The sequence below is a fragment of the Lycorma delicatula genome, chromosome 10 (assembly GCF_047948215.1).
Source record: "Lycorma delicatula isolate Av1 chromosome 10, ASM4794821v1, whole genome shotgun sequence".
Classification (NCBI taxonomy): Eukaryota; Metazoa; Arthropoda; class Insecta; order Hemiptera; family Fulgoridae; genus Lycorma; species Lycorma delicatula.
Window position 1 is genome coordinate 52,448,712 of NC_134464.1, and position 24,013 is coordinate 52,472,724.

Here is a 24,013-nt window from a genome sequence, read left to right on the forward strand (position 1 = left end):
ATGGGATTACCTCAAAGAAAAAGCCTACAGCAACAAACCACGAACACTTGAAAGTCAATATTGAACAAGCTGTATTAAATATCCACCCACAAACTTTGAGAAAAGTTGCAAGAAACGCTGTAAAAATAATTGAAGCTTGTATTCAAGAAGATGGCGGCCACTTCCAACATTTACTCTAAATGTAAGGTAATGGATGGTAATAATAAAAATTACATTTACATTTACACATGCCTTTTTATTATTTCAATAACTACCAATATAAGGTTGGGTTGCGTTTTATATGGGACACCCTGTATATATATATATATATATATATATATATATATATATATATATATATATATATATATATATATATATATATATATATATATATATACACACACATTTGTTTACAATCAAGAGGTTAGTAACAATTAATAAATCAATATATTTATCAATTTATCAAATTAAAAGTTAAAAAAAAGCAAATGAAGTTGGATTTGAACTGATGTGCCTTCCCCTTGTACGATCAAAATATTTAATTAATTCAAATTTTATTTGGCTCTAACTCTGAAACCAATAAAAAAATGTACCACCAATTATGAAACATTGTTAAAAAGCTCTCAATGAGGCCTGATTATTGCAGTTAAGAAAAAAGATTTTGGGCTTTTTTGGATACTTTTGGTCCAGTCGATGAAATCTGAAATTTTTCACCATCACAATACTTTTGTTACTTCATACTAGGAAGTAAAAATTATGATGCAGTTCCTAATTGTTCTTTAATTTTTCTGCAAATGGACTGTGTACCTTTCTTAAGCTTAAATAAACAAAACCACAGTCACTGTACTAAAATTTATTTTCATATTTATAAAACTATAAGGTTGATAGACTTTGAATTTTTACTGAAATTGTCATACTTTTAATAACTCACTTTTAAAGACAAAATTTATTAATACTTCTTTTTAAATCATTGTACATTTCTTATAATTAACAAAAACTACATATTTCTCAATAATTATTATGATAATTATTAAAAACTACACAACAAGAATAGAACATATATTAATATAAACTTATTTTTACTATCCATTATATATTTAAACTATAAAAAATTATACAAAACACTAAAACTTGTTAACTTTTTTAGATTTTTTTTTGTTTTAATATATTATTTACATTTTCTTTTGTTAAAAAAAAATTGCAATTAATTTTGATTAATTAAAAGTTACATATATTACTGATGAATGAGGTTATTCCACAATTATTGAATCTTATTTATCACATTCTATTACAATAGATTTTTCTATTGTAATTGATATATATATATATAATAAAAACTCTTTTGAAAAAAAAATAATACAATACTATAAAATAGAGGTTAGCTTTCCTATTATTAATCCATTAATATTTATTAACCTTCTTAGTGCCAAAAACCTTATTAGACACTGTTATTCAGCCTATTTAATAAGTAATAGAATCTGTTTTTTTTTTAGATTTTTTCAATATTTTAATTGTTTATGATTTCAATAGCAATATTTTTAATGTCATACAGTCACACTCAATACTCAAAATTTTGGCATTTGTTAAATACATTACCAAAATGAGTGTGTGTTTTACTGCTTGTTTTAAGTGTATGATAATTTATTTAGATAGGTAAACATAGTTACAACAACAGCGATTGTAAAGATTTTGACTCGTGAAATGTTATACTGGGTTTTGATGTTTAATGTTCAATAGTAAAAAGAACAAAATACAATTATTTATAATATTTTTCTTAACGAACTAAATTCCTAAAAAAATGATACCAATACAACTGAAATTACAGGATAATAATTTTCAAGAATTGATGACAAACATTATAAATTCATAACCTTAGAATTTTTTGATTAACTTTTTTCATGTATCCTGGCACTAAAAAGATTAAATAAAATATATGTATCATATCACATATACACACATTATAAAGTTAAGCTATTAATTTATTATTGTACTTTTAACTTGATACATACTTAAATTAAAATATAAACTATAAAGATTAAGAATTAACAATTATTTATAACATAGTTTACATATATTTTTCACGTTGCTGAAAAACCCCAGTTTACCTGGATTCTATTCATCTGATTGTACATTTGCCAATAAACCCAAAGGCCTGGTTTGACTATTTCAATGCAACCTTCAGCGTTTACACAAAGCCTAGGTGGCACTTGAGAAGCGTAATAGTAGTTGTCTTAGTTTAAGATAATGGTCACTGCTTTTTCTTTCAGATATAAACTGACATTAACCATCATGCTGATAATTACTAAAATGATGTACTTAGATGAAAACACATTCATATGTGTATTTATCTAATACATATTATCAGATTACTAAAGTAAATGAAAACTGATGACTTGAAATCTGATTAAATGTGAAAAGTTTACATGACACCACAACTAATTTAGAGTAAAAGTAGTGAACTGAAACAAAATAAATGCCCTAATTCTGTTTAAAAAAAGTATTTAAGAAGACTGAATTGGTGTTGCAAACTTCAGTTTGTCACTGATGCAACAATGAGCTGCTGAGGAAGTTTATGGACACTAAAATACTCTCAACAATTTCTGAAACATGTACTTAAAACATGAGAAGTAAATTACATCTATGTAAATAAAAATTTTACATGCAATTGATTCATAATAATAACATATCAATTTTTTTTAATGTAATATTAGAAATAAAAAATAAGGGTTAAGAATTAAGGGAAATTCTCATTATATAACATAATAGTCTAAACATATATATAAAACAAACAGGTTTTTAATAGTTAAAACACTTTCTAGTACGTTTCAAAATGAATTCTTTCTCGTAATAATATGTTTGAACTGTTTAATAATTCTGTTTCTAATTAAATAATTAATTTTGCTATCATATAATAATACCAATTATTAAGCATTAAATATTCTAGAAATATACTGTTCTTTGTACATAACATGTTGTGTTTCATGAAGCCCAGTAAACAAATTCATTCTGTTCAACAGACTTTAAAACTGTCTTTTTTGTTAATTTCTACTTAAAATGAATCATCTGCTTTTGTAAATGTACGTGTCCAGCATTTAAAAGTGTAACTATACTACTTGTGGGGAAGATTTCAAAAAGACAAAAGCAATTAGATGGTAAACATTGGTTCTACAAAAAAATTTCACTTTTTATTTATTAACACTGTTTAAAACACATGTATTTTGCTTGTATGTACATTTCTCACTGAAATGCTGTTGTTTTCTAATTTAGTGCATTCACTAATCAGTCTCTTTTTGTGCTCACATTGCAATGAGCAAATTGGGTTAAGTGGTTTTTTTTTTTTTATTTTTTAAGTTTGTCATTAAAAGAAATGAGTGATGAAAGACAATGCAAATTTGTTTATGACGCCTGTAAACTGCAAGAGGGATGTCAATACTCCAAACACTGCATGTCATTCATTCATAAAATGATTTGATTAGTATATTCTTTAGTGTCAAATGTACACAACGTAGAATTGGAAAATTGCAAACAAGACTATATCAAAAAAACATTTTTTTTAAATGTTGAATCAATCACTTGGAAAAATTTTAAGGTTTTATATCTTTATTTAACCCTTTCAGTCACTGTGTCCACTACCAGTGGATGTCATGTTTTACAGTTTATAATTTAAATTGATTTTGTTTGAAGACTGTTTTAGAAATACAAATCCCAGTAACAAACCTTCTAATGTGCAACTGTATGCTCCTGAACTCTATTTGATTCATAGAGAACAATTTATAGTTAAATTAAGAATAATTTACAGTTAAAAAAGAATTAATTTTAATGTTCAATTGATTGCTGAGAGGTGTAGCACCATTTTAATGAGTAAAGTATCGCTGTCGAGCCCATAGGGCTAGGAACAGGGGTGTGTGGCAACCGGAATCGTCACAAGGCAGGTGTCTTCCCCTATGGGGGGTTGGGATGTTCAATCAATTATAAATTTAATAATTGGTATAAAACTCTTTCTAAATGTGTGTCCATGACAGTGGACGCTGTGATTCAACCACTGTGTCTTATAGCATTAGTAATATTGTTAACCTTACTTTACAAATATGACCAATGATTCGGATCAAATGCCCTTTCAGTCATGCTTATGTTTTAATGTATGCAAAATCTTCATCTGTTTTTTGCAGAAATTGAAGAAAATTCTGACGCATACAAAATAAGCCTTGCAAATGGGGAATAAAACTGTATTTGTTAGGTGGTCAAAGCACACTAACTTATAATTTTATTCTTATCAATGTTCAACTACAGAAATAAATAATAATATTCAGTTACGACATGGGGGCAGCAATAGTAATGCAGTTATCTAAAAGAATTACAGGGAAAAATAATTATTTATATTCTGATTACTTCAGTACATACTGGTTATTCAACTTTTAAAAAATAAACAAATTTATGCAATTGGTACTGCTAGAGTAAATTGATTTAGATTTAGTAAGCCACTACTAATTTAAGATGCTGATATGAAGAAAAAAGGGCAAGGGTAATTTGAAGTAGTTGTCAGTGATGATGGCATCATTTTAAGTAAGTGGCAGGATAATTCATCGGTAGTTATAACCATCAAATTACATTGGTTCTAGTAATGCTGATATTTGTTGTCAGTGGGATAAAGTAAAAAAAGCCTATGTTACTGTTCAAACATATATGTTGTAAAAAGATATATAAGTATGGGAGGGGTTGTTGATAAATGTGACTTTTTGATCTCCATACACAAAACATTCATTCATTATTGAAAGTGGACTTTAAGAATGTTCATACATGCTATTGATTTAGATGTCACTAATGCATGGAAACAATATAAGTTACAGGGATAGGAATTAAAAATAAATAAAGAAGTTCTAAACCTTCAAAAAGTAGAAAGGAGACTCAATCAGTTGTAGATGTTAGGTATGATGGTAAGAATCACCTCCCTGATTTTGATAAACAAAAAATGCGTCATGATGCAAGAACATTAACTGGAGTAAAGAAAACACATATGCATTTTATAAAATGTAAAATACATCTGTGCATAGCCAGAAAAAAATTTATCATATAATAGACATGTAAGACTTTAAATTAAATTATAGGCAATTAGTTTTTATACAAGTTAGGAGAATACGTGCGTTTTGAATTTAAATTTATAGAACATTTTTTATTAAATATTTCTATAATTTTTTATTTTCTATATTTTTTTTTATTTTTCATTTAACGTAAATGTATTATATATTATAAAACTTTTTAAATACGTCCCTATTTCAAAAAAAAAGTTAAATATTCCATTCATATGGTTCCTTTGAGTTATGGTGTACACTGAAGTAGACCAATTTGAAACTTGGATAATTTAAATTTTATTACTTCAAAAAATTAGCTTAATTTAGTGTACAGGTTTCAAAATTTTAGTTTAAGAAATAAAAAAGTATGACTGAAAGGGTTAAAAGTTAAGACACATATAAAACAAATTATAATTATCTCTTAAGTTGTAAGTTAAGCAGTAGACCAGCTAGAAATTAGATGCGCGAGTATTATGCAGCCAAACAAGCTACTCCTTTGTTGTAAAAAAAGAAAATCATTATTTTAATTTTCTGGGTCTAAAAACATACTACTTTAAAGATGTACATTTAATCTTTTAAGATTAAATGTACATCTTTTTTACATCTTATGTCAACAAAAATAAAAGATAGTAATTTGTTATTTAGAGTCCTTTTAATTAAATTAAAAAAAGTATAATTTATAAATAAGCAAAAAAGTTAACTTTTGAAAATTTAGAAATCACAATCTGAAAAAGAAGACTAAATTTTTGTGTGACAGAATTTGAATGGATTCAGATAGATTGAACAAAAAAAAATTTTAATTTTGAAAACATAAAACTCTCCTCATATATAAAACAAGTAAAGAAAAGTCCTAAACAAAGCAAATATAGACGTAAAAGTTTTAAAGATAAAAAAGATTCAGAGAAAAAATCTGCAGAATACAGATTCTTGTGAATGCAAAAAAGAAGAAAGAGTGCATGTGCTGGACAGAAGAACTAAAAACACAGAATCGTGAAAGAAATCTGGATAAAAAATTAGAATAGAAGTAATTGTAATATTTGCATGGTCATCTTTGAAAAAAAAAATAATTATGGTTAACTCCATGTACTTCCACAATTACAATACCCATCAACCAATTTAATTTACAGTAACTGATTTCTGTAGTAAAAGACAATTTAAGACTGGCATTGCTAAACAGCTAACTGTATGTTATTAATAAAAAAATTATACTGTCTATGCATTTTAGTAATACAAAAAGTTCATTCAGGCTGAGAAAGCTTGGGGTTATTGAGAAATAAAAATAATTAAAAGAAAGAGGAGCCTGACAATCTGTTTGCACAAAGACATCTACTTCACTATAATATTTTTTCCATAAAAAAAAAACAAACATTTCTTCAAAAAGATATTAAAATATAAAACTTTGAAAACTGTTTTTCTTCTGATAAATTCATTTTCATCTTTTTCAATGGTCGATTGTTTATTATATAAACAGGGATATTTTTCTCCAAGCTTCTTCAGCAACAAAAACTGCAACGACAAATTAATATAGAATAATAAATATTGCATATAATAAATATCAATTTAAACAAAATGTTATTAAAATAAAAAGAATGATCCACTTACTTAAAATTGTTGCAATTAATTTCATCTTGTAAACAACAAAATGGAGTATACAAATGTTAATGACAACTTTAATGCTTTGTTTATGTAAATTTAACAAAAAATGTTGTACATTAAACAAAAAGAGTTATATTTTTTCTGAGTGGATTTCTTTTCTTTTTTTATTATTTCAAATAAAATTAAAAATAATGCAAAAACTGAAGAAAAAACAAACAAAAGAGCAGTTTTATATGTTTACAATTGTATTAACCTATACTTGCTCATGGAGTCTTGGTTGTGTTAAAACTGTTCTGTTAACCTGATAAAAATAGATCAGTATACTAAAAAGGCAGCGAATAATTGAGTTCTTAAGAGGGAGTTAATTTGACCAGATTAAATTCAGCGGAGATGCAGTAATGAAGACAGCCCAAGTGAAGAAAGTTCCCTAATTTCATCTCTGTTATCATCCACCATCCTTCCCTAATTCTTACAATTATGTCACCATCAGCACATGCGACTCACTCCAGAATGGGGAGCGCATTATACATCTTCTAATAGGGCCCCTAGAAAGGTGCATTCCACTAGGGCGGAAGGCTCTAGCGCCGAAAGGACTTCAGGGGACGAGCCGAATTGATATCACAGTAGGAGAACAAAGCTCATACATGCTAGTCTCCCTAAGGCCAACTCCAGTCAAAAATTTCTCCCCGGTCTAAAGGATTGGAACAAATAATAAAACAGAGTAATTAAAACTGCCACCAAAATAAATAATTACCTGCCCAATAAATTAAAGACATAGCAGCACGAGACATTTATTGTTATTTTATAATTTCAAGTTGAAATAGCTCTGAGTAATGAGAGAGCATCGATATATATATATATATATATATATATATATATATATATAACATGCCAATTTTATTTTTCACGTTATTTAACATGATAAGTGACAAATCTACATTTCAGCTTTTGTGATTAAATGTTCCAACCCACTTAACATAATCAGGAAGTGATATGTTTTCAAAACCTTACAGCAAGTGGTATTATAAAAAAAAAAACACCTATCCTATACATTTCTCAATAATTAAAAAATGAAACAACTGCTAACTACTAGTATATTACACCTTAAACTAAAATTTCTAAACTTTTACCTGAGAAGAAATCTAAAAGTAATTCATATAAAATGAACATGTTGAAAACATATTTTAAATATGATTATTATTATCAGCTAATGTTGTTAGTACTTTCTTTTGGTCATAAGTAGCACAAACTAAGTGTTTACCAATTAACCTATTCTATACATGTTTTCATACACAAGAGTGGGCTTTATTCATTATCACACCATAAAAATGCAGTTATTGCTGTACTGTAATATATAAAAAGAAAGTTTCTTTTGATGAACTGTCAAAATAAGTTCTGCCATTTCCAAACCTGGAAAAGGTATAAAGTTTGGTAGTTCTATGTTAACAGTAGACTATTTTAATTAAATAATTTGTTTCAAATTAGTATTTTTTGCCTTTAGGAATAGAATAAGCATTATTTATTCCATTAGATGATAATCACAATGGACACAAGGCCTTGACAACTTGAACTGCTGGGTTTAACAATTTTGTAGAGTTAGATTCTGCTTTATATATATATATATATATAAATATAGAAAATTATATGTGGAGATCTATGAAGTAAGTAATGTTGGCATGGCAAAACAAAATTAGAAATCATATTTTTATAGAATTTGAGTAAAAAAAAAAAAAGGTGCAGGTTGTTCTTTTTCTCCCAGCTCTTCATTGCAAATAATTAACCCTGCCAAGAGATACAAATACTATACTAATTTTTTTAAATACATTTCATATATCTTTTTATGAAATTATTTCATTGATGGAATGATAAATTTTACAACATCTGGGTAATATAATACACCCCACAGTTAACAAAGAAATACCAAATATTTTGATTTCTTAATTTTTTTTAAATTCAATTATATAGATTTACCTATCTGAAAAACACCAGAACTCTATGGACTATTTTGGGATTAGTTTTATTATAATAATAATCTTTTAAAAAATATTTTCAGTAGTATCTTTCATTAATCAACTACTTTTTAATACCGAATTCTGTACTGAACGTTTTAATACTAAGTTCTTAGTTTCCATATCATATTAATTGTTTTAGCCACAATTTTATGACATATCCTAATTACAAAAAAAAACATTTTACCATTCTCATAAAAATCCAATAACTCTGTTTTACTTATTTGTATATTTTTGTCACTCATATAGAATCATTATCATTAATGATCACTTGTCAAGTGTCTTTTGTACTGATTACTTATGTAGTACTTTACTTATATACTGTGTTTTTGGAAGACTATGAGGCTTCAAATATATCGTTGCAATATTTTTTTTTTTTTTTTAATATAAATCTTTTAACAATACTGTTTCATTTTATTTATTCATTACACTAAATCCACGCACATTAATGTAACACAACATTATTAACAATATATAATCTTAGTGATATTTATAAATAAAAAAATAAAACAGTTTAAATAATAAATTATTAACCCTTCCCAAGTGGTATTTACATATTACATAGGCAAGACTTTTCCTTTTCCATCCAATGGTATCTGAATACAGGGGGGCAAACTGTGTTGATTAAAAAAACAGTTAAGATTTAAAGCACATTTGCATACTCGTAAAGTTATGTATACGTAAAACATTGTTTATGCTATCCTCAACACTACTTCAGAATTGCTGGAGGAAGAAACACTGCCAGAGATTCAGCCTGCAAAAAATTTTAAATTCACTTGGGAAGGGCTAAAATATGTTTTTCCATAACAATTCATACTAATTGATAAAATTGATCTACAGCATAATTTTTCATCATCTTTTAACTAATTTGTATAACTTTCATACACTTACATTAATATTACTATGTAAAAATGAAATATACATGTAAACTAGCAAAAAATGAAATCTCAAATTGTCTGTTTTTTGGAGGGGGGGGAAATGATTTAAATATACAATTAGAAATGAATCCTAATGCAAAATCAGAATACAAAATAATTTTCAATTTATTTTTTGTTGCTGAATAGTTATAAAAGTTAAGATAAATAATAAACCAATAATATCTTCCCCCCCTCATTCCCCTCTCTCTATAAGTTCAATTAAAAATTTTATTAAGGTTCACCAATGAGATATTTTATTAAAAGTAAATTCCACAATTTTGTAATAGAATAATATTAAATATTAATTAATGATGATCAAAAATAACTAATTCTGTAATTGTAAAAAATTGAGATATGTGTTTTAATGGCAATTATTCAAAAATTTTTATCAGAAGGATTGATGATGACAGTTAAAAACCTACAATGACTTACTGTTAAAAATGTATGTGAATTCAATGCACATATGAAAAATATGTGAATTTATTCAATTCTTAATAAATCTTTTACATTATGTAAGATATATGCATTACCCCATAGTAGAAAGGTTGAGAAAACCATGAATTAGAACATAAAATAAGCATGTAACAGTTTTTCCTTATGCCTAAACAGTCTGTTACACAAATCAGTGTTTAAAAGCGACTGTTACATAGTACATAGTGAATATTATTTCTCACGTGTATCACAGATCAGATTACGTTTGCCAAGTCATGGATGTTTTTGTAGTGTTCATGTTTCTGATGATAATTTACAGTCTGTTGAGTAAAGTGATACGAAGATACAGTTTGGAGGCAATATTGATTTAAATATTAATGAAAACTGTTTCTTTTAAGTAATAATGATTCTCAGTACAACAATAAAACATTTTTCTGACAGTGAAACAGAAGAGAAAATAAACTACTAGAGATGCTTTTCAAGAACATACCTCAAAACTACTTGGGTCATAGGTTTTGATGATCTTCCACATCAACTTTAGGCAGTTGTGAAGATGATAAAATATTCTTCCATCTACTCATGTTCCTGTTTGAATTGGTGACAATCTGGATGTTATTTCTGTTTAGTGCTTATAACAGACAAAAAATTACAGATTTTATTGCAGTGGACAAATTTGAAAATAAATAAACATTAACTGCACTTAACTTATGAACTCAGACCCTTTGATACATATCAGGCACAAAAGAATTTACTGAGTAGAAAAGAAAAAAGAAATACAAAAAGTTAACACACTCATATGTTTGCTTTTATGTAATAAGAGCAATATTGCATATTTTATATCAATATAAAAACTCGCTGGAAAGTGGATGTAACAGTTTCATTCACATAAAAAAATCTTAATTCTAACAAAAGAACACAAGCAATTTTTTTAAGCTTTTTAATATATAACAAATATACGATTTTCTAATAAAAAATTATACTAATTTTTTTAAAAATTATACTAATTTTTTTAAAAATTATACGAGTACTTGTTTTTGGAAAAATTAAAACATTTTAACAAAACCAAAAACATTAAACTGATTTTAACAATATGGGGTCTTGAAGGCAGAATGAATTGGGTTGCGGTTGCTATTAAGTTATCAATGACTTAATAAATTATTAAGATTAGTTGTTAACATTAATAACGATATCTAAATATTATTTTCACTTATTTAAAAAAAAACCATTCCAATATTATCAACAGATTAAAAAAATTTCAAATTTCATATAAAAAAAAATATTTTTATTTCTTATTATAAAAAGATGTTTTTTACACTTAATAAAAATAATTATTTTATTAACAAAAGAAAAATAATATAAAATCTTTTCTTTAATACAATATAAAATAAGTTATTTTTTCATACTATCATTGCAACCGAATTTTTTTACACTTGTTCATTTTGATTCCTGCAACATAACCTGAGAAATTACTTTTATACAATTTATGAATAAGATTAAAAAAAATTAAAAACTATGTTTTATAAATTAATTTTGATGAGTTAATATATAAAATTGTCTTAATTTTCAGTTTTATTCTTTATTGTGTGTGTTCAAAACCTCAAGAATATGACAAACTTGTGCTATTTTACTAAATATCAATATAATTGAGCTGCTACATTAGTTTGTGTTATGTGTAATCAATAAACAAAGACTAACTAAAAATGCACTTTTTAATGTGCACATGGCTTAAATGTTATGAACTACATGTTAACTTTCAGAGTACTGCAATTTGAAAACTATTCTTTTCTAATGGCAAACAATACCGTATTATTTTAATACATACACTCTGTGTATATATACATTTTGTAATATTTCATTTTATTAGGTATATATTAAACAAGATGTCAAGTCTTGAGGCAGTGATCGTATGAATTCAATCTTAACTGAATTCACAGAGACATACTGTAAATATTATTATGTGATATGATCATTTGTCACATCATGTGACAAATTAATATACTGTATGCACGTTAATTTATTTAAAATAATAGTTAATATTGTTAGAAATCGCACATCTGAAAACAAGATTCTCTGTAACAGAAAGTCTGTTACTAGAAATTGAAGTAGTATTTTGTTTACACTTTTTTAATTTCTACAAGGCACAATGAAAAATATTAAAATGTAATAATTATTTTTTAAGTTTTATTTTAGGGTTAATAGAGTAATTATTTTTACTTAAATGTGGAATAAACAAAAAAAAAGAAAATAAAGATAAATGTACAAAATTAATTCTTCATGTTGAGGCTTTTATATAAACTAAGAAAATGTATAACTCTAGCCATTTTTCTAACAGTCACTTAATACACACTAAGTTAATGTGTTCAATTTATTAATTTTTTGGTTTAAATTAATTATAAATATTAACTGTTAAAATTATAATACATTAAAACAAAGTATTTTATTAGTTTAATAATGCTTAATTTAATTAACTGATAACTCCAAACTAGTCTTGATACTTTCATTGTTTATTAAAACTACAGAAATAAACAATACTGTGTGGAAGAACCATAATGTTTGGTTTTTTTTATCTGATAACTAGGCATTATAACTAAGTGTGATTGTTCATGTATATAATAAACAATTTTTGTTTTATTGCTCTTTTTCTTAATAATTATACGAGGAATATTCATAAAGTAAGGGCCGTCAGCTTATACTTAAATATTAGAAGGTCTGAACACAGTTTCACACATGCAGGGCCATGTATCAGCTATTTACAAAGCCACTGCAGTTGTTTTGATTCAGTATTTGTTTGCCTGCTGGTAAATGTAGATCACAAAGTCCATGACAATTATTTCTCTTGCCAGTTGTGAAGTGCGTGCTGTAATTTGATTTTTGTGTGCAAAAGGATTTTCAACTGCTAAAATTCATCAAGGTTACACAAACGACTTTAAAAATGGCCACACAAATGTGCATAACAAAAAGTGGAGTGGCAGGTCCAGTATTCAGACTGTTCAACAAAAGCATTGAACAAGTGAACTGAAAACTGCGATGCGATCGACATCTAGTGCTCTGCCTGATGAATTTCCATATGTTGGGATGCACTTCTATCTACACAAATGTCGCAGAAAAGCTTGGATGTCACAAATTGTGTGCAAGGTGGATACCGAAAATGCTCACCAACCAACACAAAGAGCAAAGAATGTGCAGTGGGCAAGCATTTTTGGGTCGCTATTGTCAAGATGGAGATGATTTTTATTTTCCAAATTGTTATGGATGACAAGACGTGGATATCCTACACAATCACAGAATCAAAATAGTCAATGCAGTGGCACCATTCAAGTTCTCCAAAACTGAAAAAGTTTAAGCAATCTTCGTACTAGAGTAAAAAAATATTGGCTACCGTTTTGTTGGGATGAAAAGTGCATCATTTTGGTTGATTTCATGGAACGTGGATCATCACGTGACCATTTCGCAGTACACGTGGACATGTACTGCGAAATGCTCACCAAACTGAGACGTGCGATCCAAAATTGACGACATGGGAGTGTCATCTGGTGTAATCCTCCATCATAACAACATGTCCTCACACTGCTGCCTTAACCAAGATTCAAGATTTTGGTTGGGAACTTTTTGACTACCCTCCATACAGTCCTGACCTTGCTCCTAGCGACTACTACTTCCTCTTCTTGCATTTACAAAAAGTGGCTTGGTGGACAATGGTTTGAAAATGAGGAATTCAAGGCTGCTGTTATAAACTGGTTCAATTCCCAGGCAGCAAACTTCTTTTCAGAGGAGTTAAAGAAAGTGGTGCAGCATTATGAAAATTGTTAGAACTAAATGGTGATTATGCAGAAAAGTGAAGTAGATATGTAGTAATCTAAAACTAAGTAAAAACCTTTTCTCACGAGATAATTTCTTTAATGACCAAATGGCCCTTATTTTATGAATATGCCTCAATTTGTTTAATAAAGATTTGACTGGCTCAAAATTTATTTTATTATTATTATTATTATTATTACTAATACAGGTGAACAAGAAAATAAGCAAGTACAGAAGAAAATAATAAAAAGAAATTCGATTTTATAACCAGATAATACATAATTCTATAATAATATTCAGATTTAATGTAAAAATGAACTCACTGATGAAGACTTTCACTTTATCACATGATATTACTTTTATTAGTTAATTACAATTAACATGTACAGTAATTATAATTATAAATCATATACATTTATAATTAGTATTTGTAATATATACTTACTAACACGTTGACTGCATTACACAACCCTAGTTTCATATTTAAATGTTACGTAGAATAAAAGCTAAACCACCCAGAATCTTTTATAATATTTTATTTTATTTACCACCAACTTCACAAGTGCATTAAAATAAAAAAAAATAAATGGGTTTATTTCTTACATTAAAGCAAGAAAAGGTCATCGATGTATAATTTCATTACATGCATCATGGTCATTGGTGTATAATTTTTAAATAAAAAAAAAAAAGGCTTCTAATGAATGTTGTTTACACAAATCCCCTACAATGTGGCAAATCTATTTTATTGAAATGTATTTATGTAAATCTATTTTATTTATTTTTATGGATAAAAAAACATAAAGGTAACAAAATAATTAGTAGAAGTACAATTGCAATTCATGCGAACTGATGATTTAAAGGAAAAATTCTATCAATAGTAATGCATCCACAACTCTTCTTAGAGGACTCAACATGATATGAGTAATAAAAAAAGTATATTGCAGGATTTCCATCATTTTTAAACTTTGCATGTATGTTTCTGGACAGCTCTATCCATGTTTAATTCTAACTGACTACAAGCTGCAAAATCTGGCAACAATGTTTCCTCTTGATATTCACTTGAAAAAACTGGTATGAACTATTTACTACAAGACTCAATTAAATGATACTACAACAGGAAGAATGTGAAAAATTCACAGAATTCTAGGAATACATAATTTAGTAATTACAATTCACAGTCAACGTGTTAAAATATTTCTCTGAACAATAAAGAAAAACTTATACTCAATTACTTTTAAATATATATGTATGTTCACTTAAATATTTCTCTTCTTAAAATTAAACAATAATAATTATAAAATATTTATTATTAAAACGAATAATATACTTAATAAATGGTTCTAACACCAATTATCATAATTATATAATATAATCATTATAATAATAACATACAATTAATTAAATCAATTAAATTACAATAAAAATGGTCCGCTACACATTTATATAATTGTTAATATTATCTATACATAATGAAACGTCTCTTTTCTGCACACCATTACTATCATACATGTAATCATCTCAATTATATGTTAATAATAATAATAATAATAACCATACCACAACATTATAAATGTTCCCACTTTAGATTTAAAAAAATTTATTTTGTTGTTAATTCTTTGTGCTCGTTAATAATAACCGTTTTATATATGTAATGTTATAATTCCATACCTTCAGCTTCGTCTTCGCTAAATTCAGACATAGATGATTCGCTGTCCGAGGATACAGGTTGTGGTGTTTGTTTCCAAAGTACTTCTTCCGTAGCATATTTATTAACATATTCGACTACCTTTTTCTTATATTCATCAGGTTTATGTAGGTACATAGCAGCAGCATCTCCGTTTAATGGATCGATTGGATTCGGATAAGTCAATAATTGAGGTAAAAATGAATCAAATATATTTGATAAATCATACAGAGCTGTCCAAGCTTGATTGATTACATCAAGACAGACAGTACCAGATACTTCATCAATATTTGGATGATATACTTTATTCATAAAACCGATGGACGGAGACTTAAACGGATAATGTTCTGGAAGATATACACGAACTTTCCAAATGCCGCCTTCATATGGTGTACCACGTGGACCATAAAACTTAACATAAAATTCATTAATACCACTTATAATAGTCACTTCATGTTTACTTTCGATTAACTTAATCACATCCGTGTCCATACGTCTTTTACCAACACTTGGGGAGGACATAGTTGAAAAAATCTTCTTTACAAACTTCTTCAACTAAATTAGTTAATTAAAAATTAATTGCACTAAACAGCAGTTCGTTTCATCATAACTGAATTTCAGAAATAAATTTGTACAACACAGTCATCAGCATCTGAAAATAAAACAGGAAATTATATACTTTTAAATAGAAACATTCTAATATGAAATGCATATTACGATATAATGTAGAATAAAATAAAATCAAACTAATGCTTCTCAAACTTCAACTTAAACCCTGTTAATATAAAACCTGTACTAAAAACCAGTTTATTCAAATCAGGTCTGGCACTAACAAATTTATGAATAAATAAAAAGAATGACAGGAATAAGTTATTTCTTTAATTTTAGTGTAAATAATCATGGTACACTTTACTGATGAAAAAAAGCTGACTTGCAACTATACTGATGTCAAGTGAATATCTGTTTTGGTTATAAAATGAATACTCTTTTTGGATTAGTTATGGTGCTTATTCGCAACACATGGCGGCCACAAGTATGTTTGAACTGATGTATGCCGAACAAGTTTGCTCATCACTGATAACTTCAATGCTCATCAGGAAAGCATTTATTAGATCTTAAGCAAAAAAATAATTAGGAATTCTTCTAAAAACTGAAAGCATTTACATTACTTTTTTTTTATTAGTACTTAATTTTAAGAATTTGATAGAAATAATGTTATATCATAAAATGATAATGATGGTTGCTACCCATTTTTATAAATTTCCAAAATTTAACACTTCATCTTTAGACATATACAACAAGCTTTATGATCTAACATACTGAATGTGTATACTTATTTTTTGAGTATTTATTGTATACTTGTATACTTTATCGTATACAAGTTTGTATGAGAGAGCCCCCTACACATTTACATACAAAATGAACCATCATATATTCTGTTTTTAATTTCTGCTATTTGATATGCACAGGGTGAGCAACATAAAACTCAACCCATAATGAAACTGCTACCCAACACTATTTATGAAAGACTCACAACACAACTAGCGCGAACAGTGGAGGTCTATCTTAGTACTGATTGTTGCTGCAGTTTGTCAAAATGTAAACATTTTGTTGCAGTGCAATAATGTGAGTTGCAGTTATGTTTGTGTAAAATGCCTTATTCAATCTACGAGAGGATAGCTATAGTTCAGGCCTACATTCATTCTGGATTGTTTAAAGAATCACGTCAAGTATTCATAGAAAATTTCCAAATGTCTGTATCCCAGTGAAGAGTACCATACACAATTTAGTAGAAGAATGGTATACAACAGGTTCGGTTTCAAATGCAAAATGAAATGGACTCCATAGGCCATTGCCAACGATATTGAAAGGAGAATTACTGCCAGTCCAAAAAAATCACATGCAAGTTATCCCAACAATCTGGTATTAAATTACACATCTAGTCATAAAATTCTTCATGAATTAAAATTGAAACCATACCGCATTACAACTGTGCAATAACTGAAGGAGACAAACTGAAATGACTTGATTATTGCAATTGGCTTCTCGAAAACATTGTTGGTGGACAGACAGACCCACCAAAAACAAAGTTGCGATTTTTTCCTTTGGGCTACTTAAAGGAAAAAGTTTATGCATCTAATTCCCACAATATTGATGAACTGAATGAAGGTCAACATTCAACAAGAAATCAACACAATTGACAACAATGTCTTGCCTCGGACAACTCTCAATATGATCAGTTGAGCACAAAAGTCTGTCGATGGTCATTTTGAACATCTTTTGTAACAATAAGGCAAATAAATGCAACATTTAAATTATGTTTTATGTTTTTCTTATTTAATTTATTCGTATCATTCATAAATTTAATTCTAATGTAACCTACTGATTATGCAGTGGCAACGTTATGGGTTCAATTTAATGTTCATTATGGGTTCATCCATTTTTATTTGAAGTTCATTACAGATTTTCATCCTATGCTTACTTGTTAATTATAGCTATAAAGAACTGTTCTACAAGTGTTTATCCTAATCTACAAGATTATAATGACACCCAGGCTGAAAACACTTGTTACAATAACAAGCAATGTCATCAACTATATAAAGAGAATGTAGTTTTATTTGTTTCAAATAACTGCATGCAAAATCTACTGAACCGATCTTTCCACTTAGACAACTACTTTCAAAAATTGAAGCTCAAAGAACACTATAATCGAATGATAACCTTCTATTCTTTGGATACACACAATTAACTGGACAAGTTTTAACTGCAAATACAGTATAAATTAGAATGGAATCATTTACAAAAACAAGTTAGTCTCTGAATGAATCAGGAGGCTCTTAGGTTGTTCACCACTCCCAGAACAAAGGGCGAAGAGTGTAGCATGAACAGTAGACATCAATCTTGTGCTTGACGTAACAAATATAAGATGTGAATTTGTTCATTGATTGGAATAAACAATAGTCATACCATATACATGTTATCTTATCAAGTAGAATTATAAACCCGTACTCATTAGGCAGCATGACATACAGCTATGCTGTTCATCAGATCTGTGCCAATTCGGCTTGGACAAGCTATACTGTACTCTTATTGTTTTTAAAATGTCATATTATAAACTTGTGGCCATAAGATAAAAAAGAAAATTAGAAACAAGTGGTTGATAAGACTCTACACACACACACACACACACACACACACACACACACACACACACACACACACACACACACACACACACACACACACACACACACACACACACACACACACATATATATATATATATATATATATACATACACACACACACACCAGAAAAAACTAACAGCAATTGTAAAAATCCCACTTAAGGTATACTAACATATATAAAATACACATGCATTCACTTTATAGTTATTCCTAAATTATTTATTTAAAATGTTGTGTATGCATACAAACCTATGTATTTGGAAGTTACAATTAATTGCTATAAGAGGGTAAAAGGTTCCAGAAAAAAAATAAACAATAAAAATCAATTAACAAAAAAAAAATAAACATTAACATCATAAATATTAACACAATGCTATGTTACAGTCGAGAAGTGTGTGAAACTTATATGCAGGAGTTATAAAGAGCACATTCAATGAAACTAGAATCCATGCATTAATCTAGTGTCCAAATGTAAATGAAAAAGTACTAACACCTAATCATGACAACTGTCTTGCATAAGCAATTTCTGTACCAAAAAACAATCAATCCTTCAGATTATAGTTTATAGTCGATAAATGAAAAATTCAACCACATATTTTTTATTAAATTCAGTTTCTTCAATTCAGCTAAAATCATGGAAAACTGTAAATTGTGATAACTGAGAAACTCTTAAAATAAGATTTTGTTTCTGCACAACAATGCTTGACCACACATACAACAAAAATGGTTGAAGAATCAATCAACTTGAAATCATCAAGCTACAATCTTGTACAGTCCCATCCTCACACGTAGTGATTATAACCCATTAAAGCAGTTTGTCACAAAGTATAAAGTAATTATCTGTAAAACCATTGGCAGAAACATTTTCTGATGATAGAATAATAAAGCTAATGAAATTATATGAAAAGTGTGTTATCAATTTTGACTCAAGTAGAAAAATGTTACAAAAATCTAAGTTAGTAAATTTCTTCTAAGCCGCTCACTTTAGTTTTTATATCAAAACTGACATTTCATAAAAGTCAGCCTCATATTTAAATTAAATATAAAGGATTACAGCAAAACAATATCAGGGCATAAAAAAATTAACAATAAAGAATAAATATTATGGCTAATTAATTAACCACATATAAATTTTACTGTCTGTGATAAATTTGAGAGATAATGAAAAAAACCAATTTATATTATATATTGGTTGTTCTTTTATAAGCTAAAAATTTATTTTAATTTTTAATTTTATTAGTATATTAATAGCTTTTATTACACAATTTATTTTTAACATTTTTACAACTACCTTATAATTGTTATCACACTTCTCTTTTTACATACACTATTTGTAAAGTGTTAAATAAAGACATTTTTATTAATTGCATTTAACTGATGAATTTAGTAAACAATTCATACAAATAAAACAACTATACCATAGTGTACTGTAGAATGAATTCTCTGAAATACTAATAATGTATGTACAAACATACAAATAATTTTATGTTGTTTACAACAAAGGGATATGTATATAATGTTAGAAAAAAAATTACAACTCACTTTCTGTAGGTTTTCCTCTAGCTGAAGAAAATACTGCAGTACAGCTTTACAATCTTTCCAATAAAAAACCTAAAAAATGATTAAAGTAAAATTGTTACAAGATTTAATAAATTTATTTTAACAATAATTGCTATTATTCTTTATTAAACTTTATAAACAAATTTATTTGTTTAAAAATTAATTTTTGTTTTATTGATTATAATTCTGTTGCGGTTTAATACAACACTTTAAAATTATCCTGGAAACTGAAGGGTCAATTCTTAAATTAAATGGAAAAATTAACAGAATATAATTATTACCAGCCCCAACACCATATAAATGTAGAAACATTTTTGTTAAGTAGCAGTAAGCAAAGCGAATATAAAGAACAACAGAGGATAAGATAAAATTACATTATTTTGGTGGGATTAAAAGTCCGAATAAAAGAGAAAAAACAATTACAAAACAAAATTATAATAAGCATGTGACTACAAAATTCAGACTGTAAATGTTTTAAAAATTTTAAGTTTGAAAACATAAGTTTTTCAAATTGAAATTTCACAGAGGAGCATTCAAAACTCTGATTTGAAGATGCATCTGCTTCTTTTTTTTAGTTGTTTGTTTTACAAATTTTATCATGAAATTACAGACACAGCATTTATAAATTAATTAAACCAGCTATTTCGTTTAACTCTCATTTAACTATTAGTTGGTTTATTATTTTATTTATAAATCAACTATCAGATGGAATTGGACTTTGATTTCCCTTCTTAAGACATCTGATGAAAATGACCGAAACCTAATTAATCCAGAAAATCTATAGAAATTCCTATAGAAACAACAGGAGTACAATTACCAAGTGGTTCAAACAGACCAAAGAAAATCTAAGAGAAGCATTAATAGAAACAAAGTCACAGCTAGAGACACGTTCAGATAAACTCAAAAATTGTGAAGGATTCCAAAATAAGGGAACAAGAAGAGAATTGACCTAGCAAATGTGAAAACACGATGCAAAATGAAAAGTACTGGAAAGAAAAAAGAAGAAATTCTATTAAGTGACACTATTTGTTGTGGCCCAAGGAGACAAACATCAATTAATAAAATAAAATAAAAATTATATATATCTTCTATGTTTTAAAAACATGCCTAATATATTTCTTACCTAATTTTATCAATATACCCTGCTCAACCTCTCAAGTAATAATTAAAATGCTGCAAAGAAATAAATCTCAACTATATAAAATTAAGTTAATCACGGTAATAAGATAATTTAATCACTATAAACTAATTAATAACTATTTACTGTCTTTATAGTAGTTAATGCAATAAGATTGCATTTTAATTACTACAAATTAACTATGAAATTATTCCTATTATATATGTATATGATTAGTAATATATTTATTAGTATATTATTATTAGTCATATATAACTAATTATTATTACTGTTGTTTTTACTATCATTATAATTTGTTTACGGTGATTAAAGTAATCTTACTGCAATGACTGCTATTTCAACTTTAAAAACAATGTTATATGGTTGAAATTTTATCTTTTCAATACTTTAATATCTTCTAAATTGAGCAAGGTATAGATAAAATGAGGTAAGAAACATTAGGCATATTTATTTTTATTAGACTGTGATGTTTTTAAAAAAACATGTGAATGCAGTGCTGAAAAAAAATTGCCTGCGGCAAAGCAAAACATTTGTTTCTTACAGTGGTATGTACAAGACCATGATAACAGGGTTATACGAAATACTGATGCATGAACCAATTACATGAAAAATTTGCATTTTAAGAATTAATAGTCAAGTACAAATTACCACTTTTTTGCAGGGATTCGGATATTACCAGGATTTTTTTTGGAGAGGGAACCACAAGAAACAACCAATTTACGCATTGTTCTCGTTCAATAATGGTGTTGGTTCATGTTTCTATCCCAACCATTCTCTCCATGTTATTGTGGTAGATTCCAGATTTTTTTTATTTTATTAAAGTCACACATTTTTTTATCCATTTGTTTTACATTATCTATCTGAAGTTTTTCTGAGATCTTGGACAATTAAATCAAAGGGGTTGTTTTATCTGAGTAACAATACCAATTCCTGAGGTGAACAGAATTAAAGGGACACTTGTAGAGCTGAGTATAAACTGCATCTCATTACATGGGCTTGGTGTTCTGATATGCAAACATATTATGTGATTTGGAAAAAGCAGATAAAAAAACAACTTCACAACTTTTCCTCCTCAAGTTAGACACGAGTTTCTTTCCGTTTCTGAAAAATGAAAATGCCATTTTCCTTTGGAGTAATTTGTGAACTGAGAAAACATGCTACATTTTTATATCTGCATTGCTATTAAACTTTTTATCAACTTCTACTAGATACTTCTTATACCTCTTCTTATGCATTTTTACTTATTTATTAACAGTATAAGTCTATTTTCAAATTCAAAATAAAAATTTATTTTCAAATCCCTAATAATTTTTCTGTAGTTACATTCAAAAAGACAAATATTTTAAACATTGGGGATCGTGAAATCCTGGAGTATATATAAAACAAGATTTAAAAAAAAATATTAAGTTAGTATTTTGTTATACAGAGGTGTTACATCTTTTATTCTTATTCTTCACCTACATATTTCAGGATCTTAATTAGATAATTTTTTATTTATTCTGAAATAGAATTAAATTATTTATTTTTAAAAAAAACTTTAAAAAATTTCCTTTTAATACATTAAAAATTATGAGACTGCAGCCTGTACATCCCTTTTATTGACTGGTTTAACTCTGCTACTAGAATGGCTTTATTTTATTCCTGGATATTAACTGTCCGACAGTTTTATAAGCATAAGGGCTACCACGTCTTGACGATCTAGTGAAGAAGTGATTATTGTGGTAGATTCCAGATGTCAGCAAGATGCTACCAATCTTATCAATGTGGCTTACCCAAATCTCACAAGAAATAAAGTATAAACAAACAGGAAAAAAAGGAAGGGGACAATCAATAAACAAGAGAGATTGCCTCTGATCAGGATTGATCACAATTGAATATATCAAAAGCACCAAAAACAAAAAAAATTATACTCTTCTCATTTTCTTGGCAATAACTAAAATAAGAAAACTTTTTTTCTTCAGAATAAATTCTTTTCAAGGTTTAGTATATGTGTAATCTCAAAATAATGGAAATATTTCATTTTAACAAAAAGTTGGTGCGCTCTGGACATTGAAGCAATATCCCACAAACTGTGCTTCAGCAGACTGCTTGGCTATTAGGAAATCTACTCTTGCTTCTTTTATGTGATGGCTAATCTGTAATTTCTTTCAAAAATTATATCAAGGTTTTGGAAGCAACTAATAAAGATGATTATTATCACAGAGACAAATATGTAATATGTATAAATATTTATCAGAAATTGATAATTCTGTTTATTATTATAATAGAGATATATTGATATATAGAAAACTGTAACCAATCAGCTAATCATATGAACAAAGGCTGATGGATGTATAAATGCTATAGTGTACTTCAATACACAAATTTCTAGAGAATGTAAAAACTGCAATTGCTACAAAACTTACAATTAAGCAATATTTACTTCCATTCCAGCCTATCCAATAATGATATTAAAAAAAAAAAATACTAACAAAAACCACCTTAACAGGATAAAGAATTACCTTCAAAGAAGACCTAAAAGTAAAGAGAACATTAGGTTTTTCCCCCCCCCGACGTTTCTAAAACTTATTTTACAGTTTTTAAATAACATTCGTCTGATGCTTAATCAAGAGATTACCAAATATTTAAAAAAAAGTATT

At 27.5% G+C, this 24,013-nt stretch overlaps 1 protein-coding gene across 4 annotated transcripts in view; it reads right to left on the reverse strand.

Annotated features, from left to right (window-relative positions):
• Window positions 1–909: 909 nt before the first annotated feature.
• Window positions 910–24,013, reverse strand: part of LOC142331619 (ubiquitin-conjugating enzyme E2 H-like) — a 54,863-nt gene continuing 31,759 nt past the window's right edge. The window contains exons 2-5 of one of the 4 annotated variants that reach the window (XM_075377648.1): window positions 20,219–20,287; window positions 15,472–16,139; window positions 10,496–10,633; window positions 910–6,557 (exon numbers count right to left, since the gene is read on the reverse strand). In XM_075377648.1, the coding sequence (XP_075233763.1) occupies window positions 10,512–10,633; window positions 15,472–16,009 (660 nt within the window). In that variant the 5' untranslated portion in view covers window positions 16,010–16,139; window positions 20,219–20,287 and the 3' untranslated portion in view covers window positions 910–6,557; window positions 10,496–10,511. The other 3 variants (XM_075377649.1, XM_075377650.1, XM_075377652.1) reach the window with 3 other exon arrangements.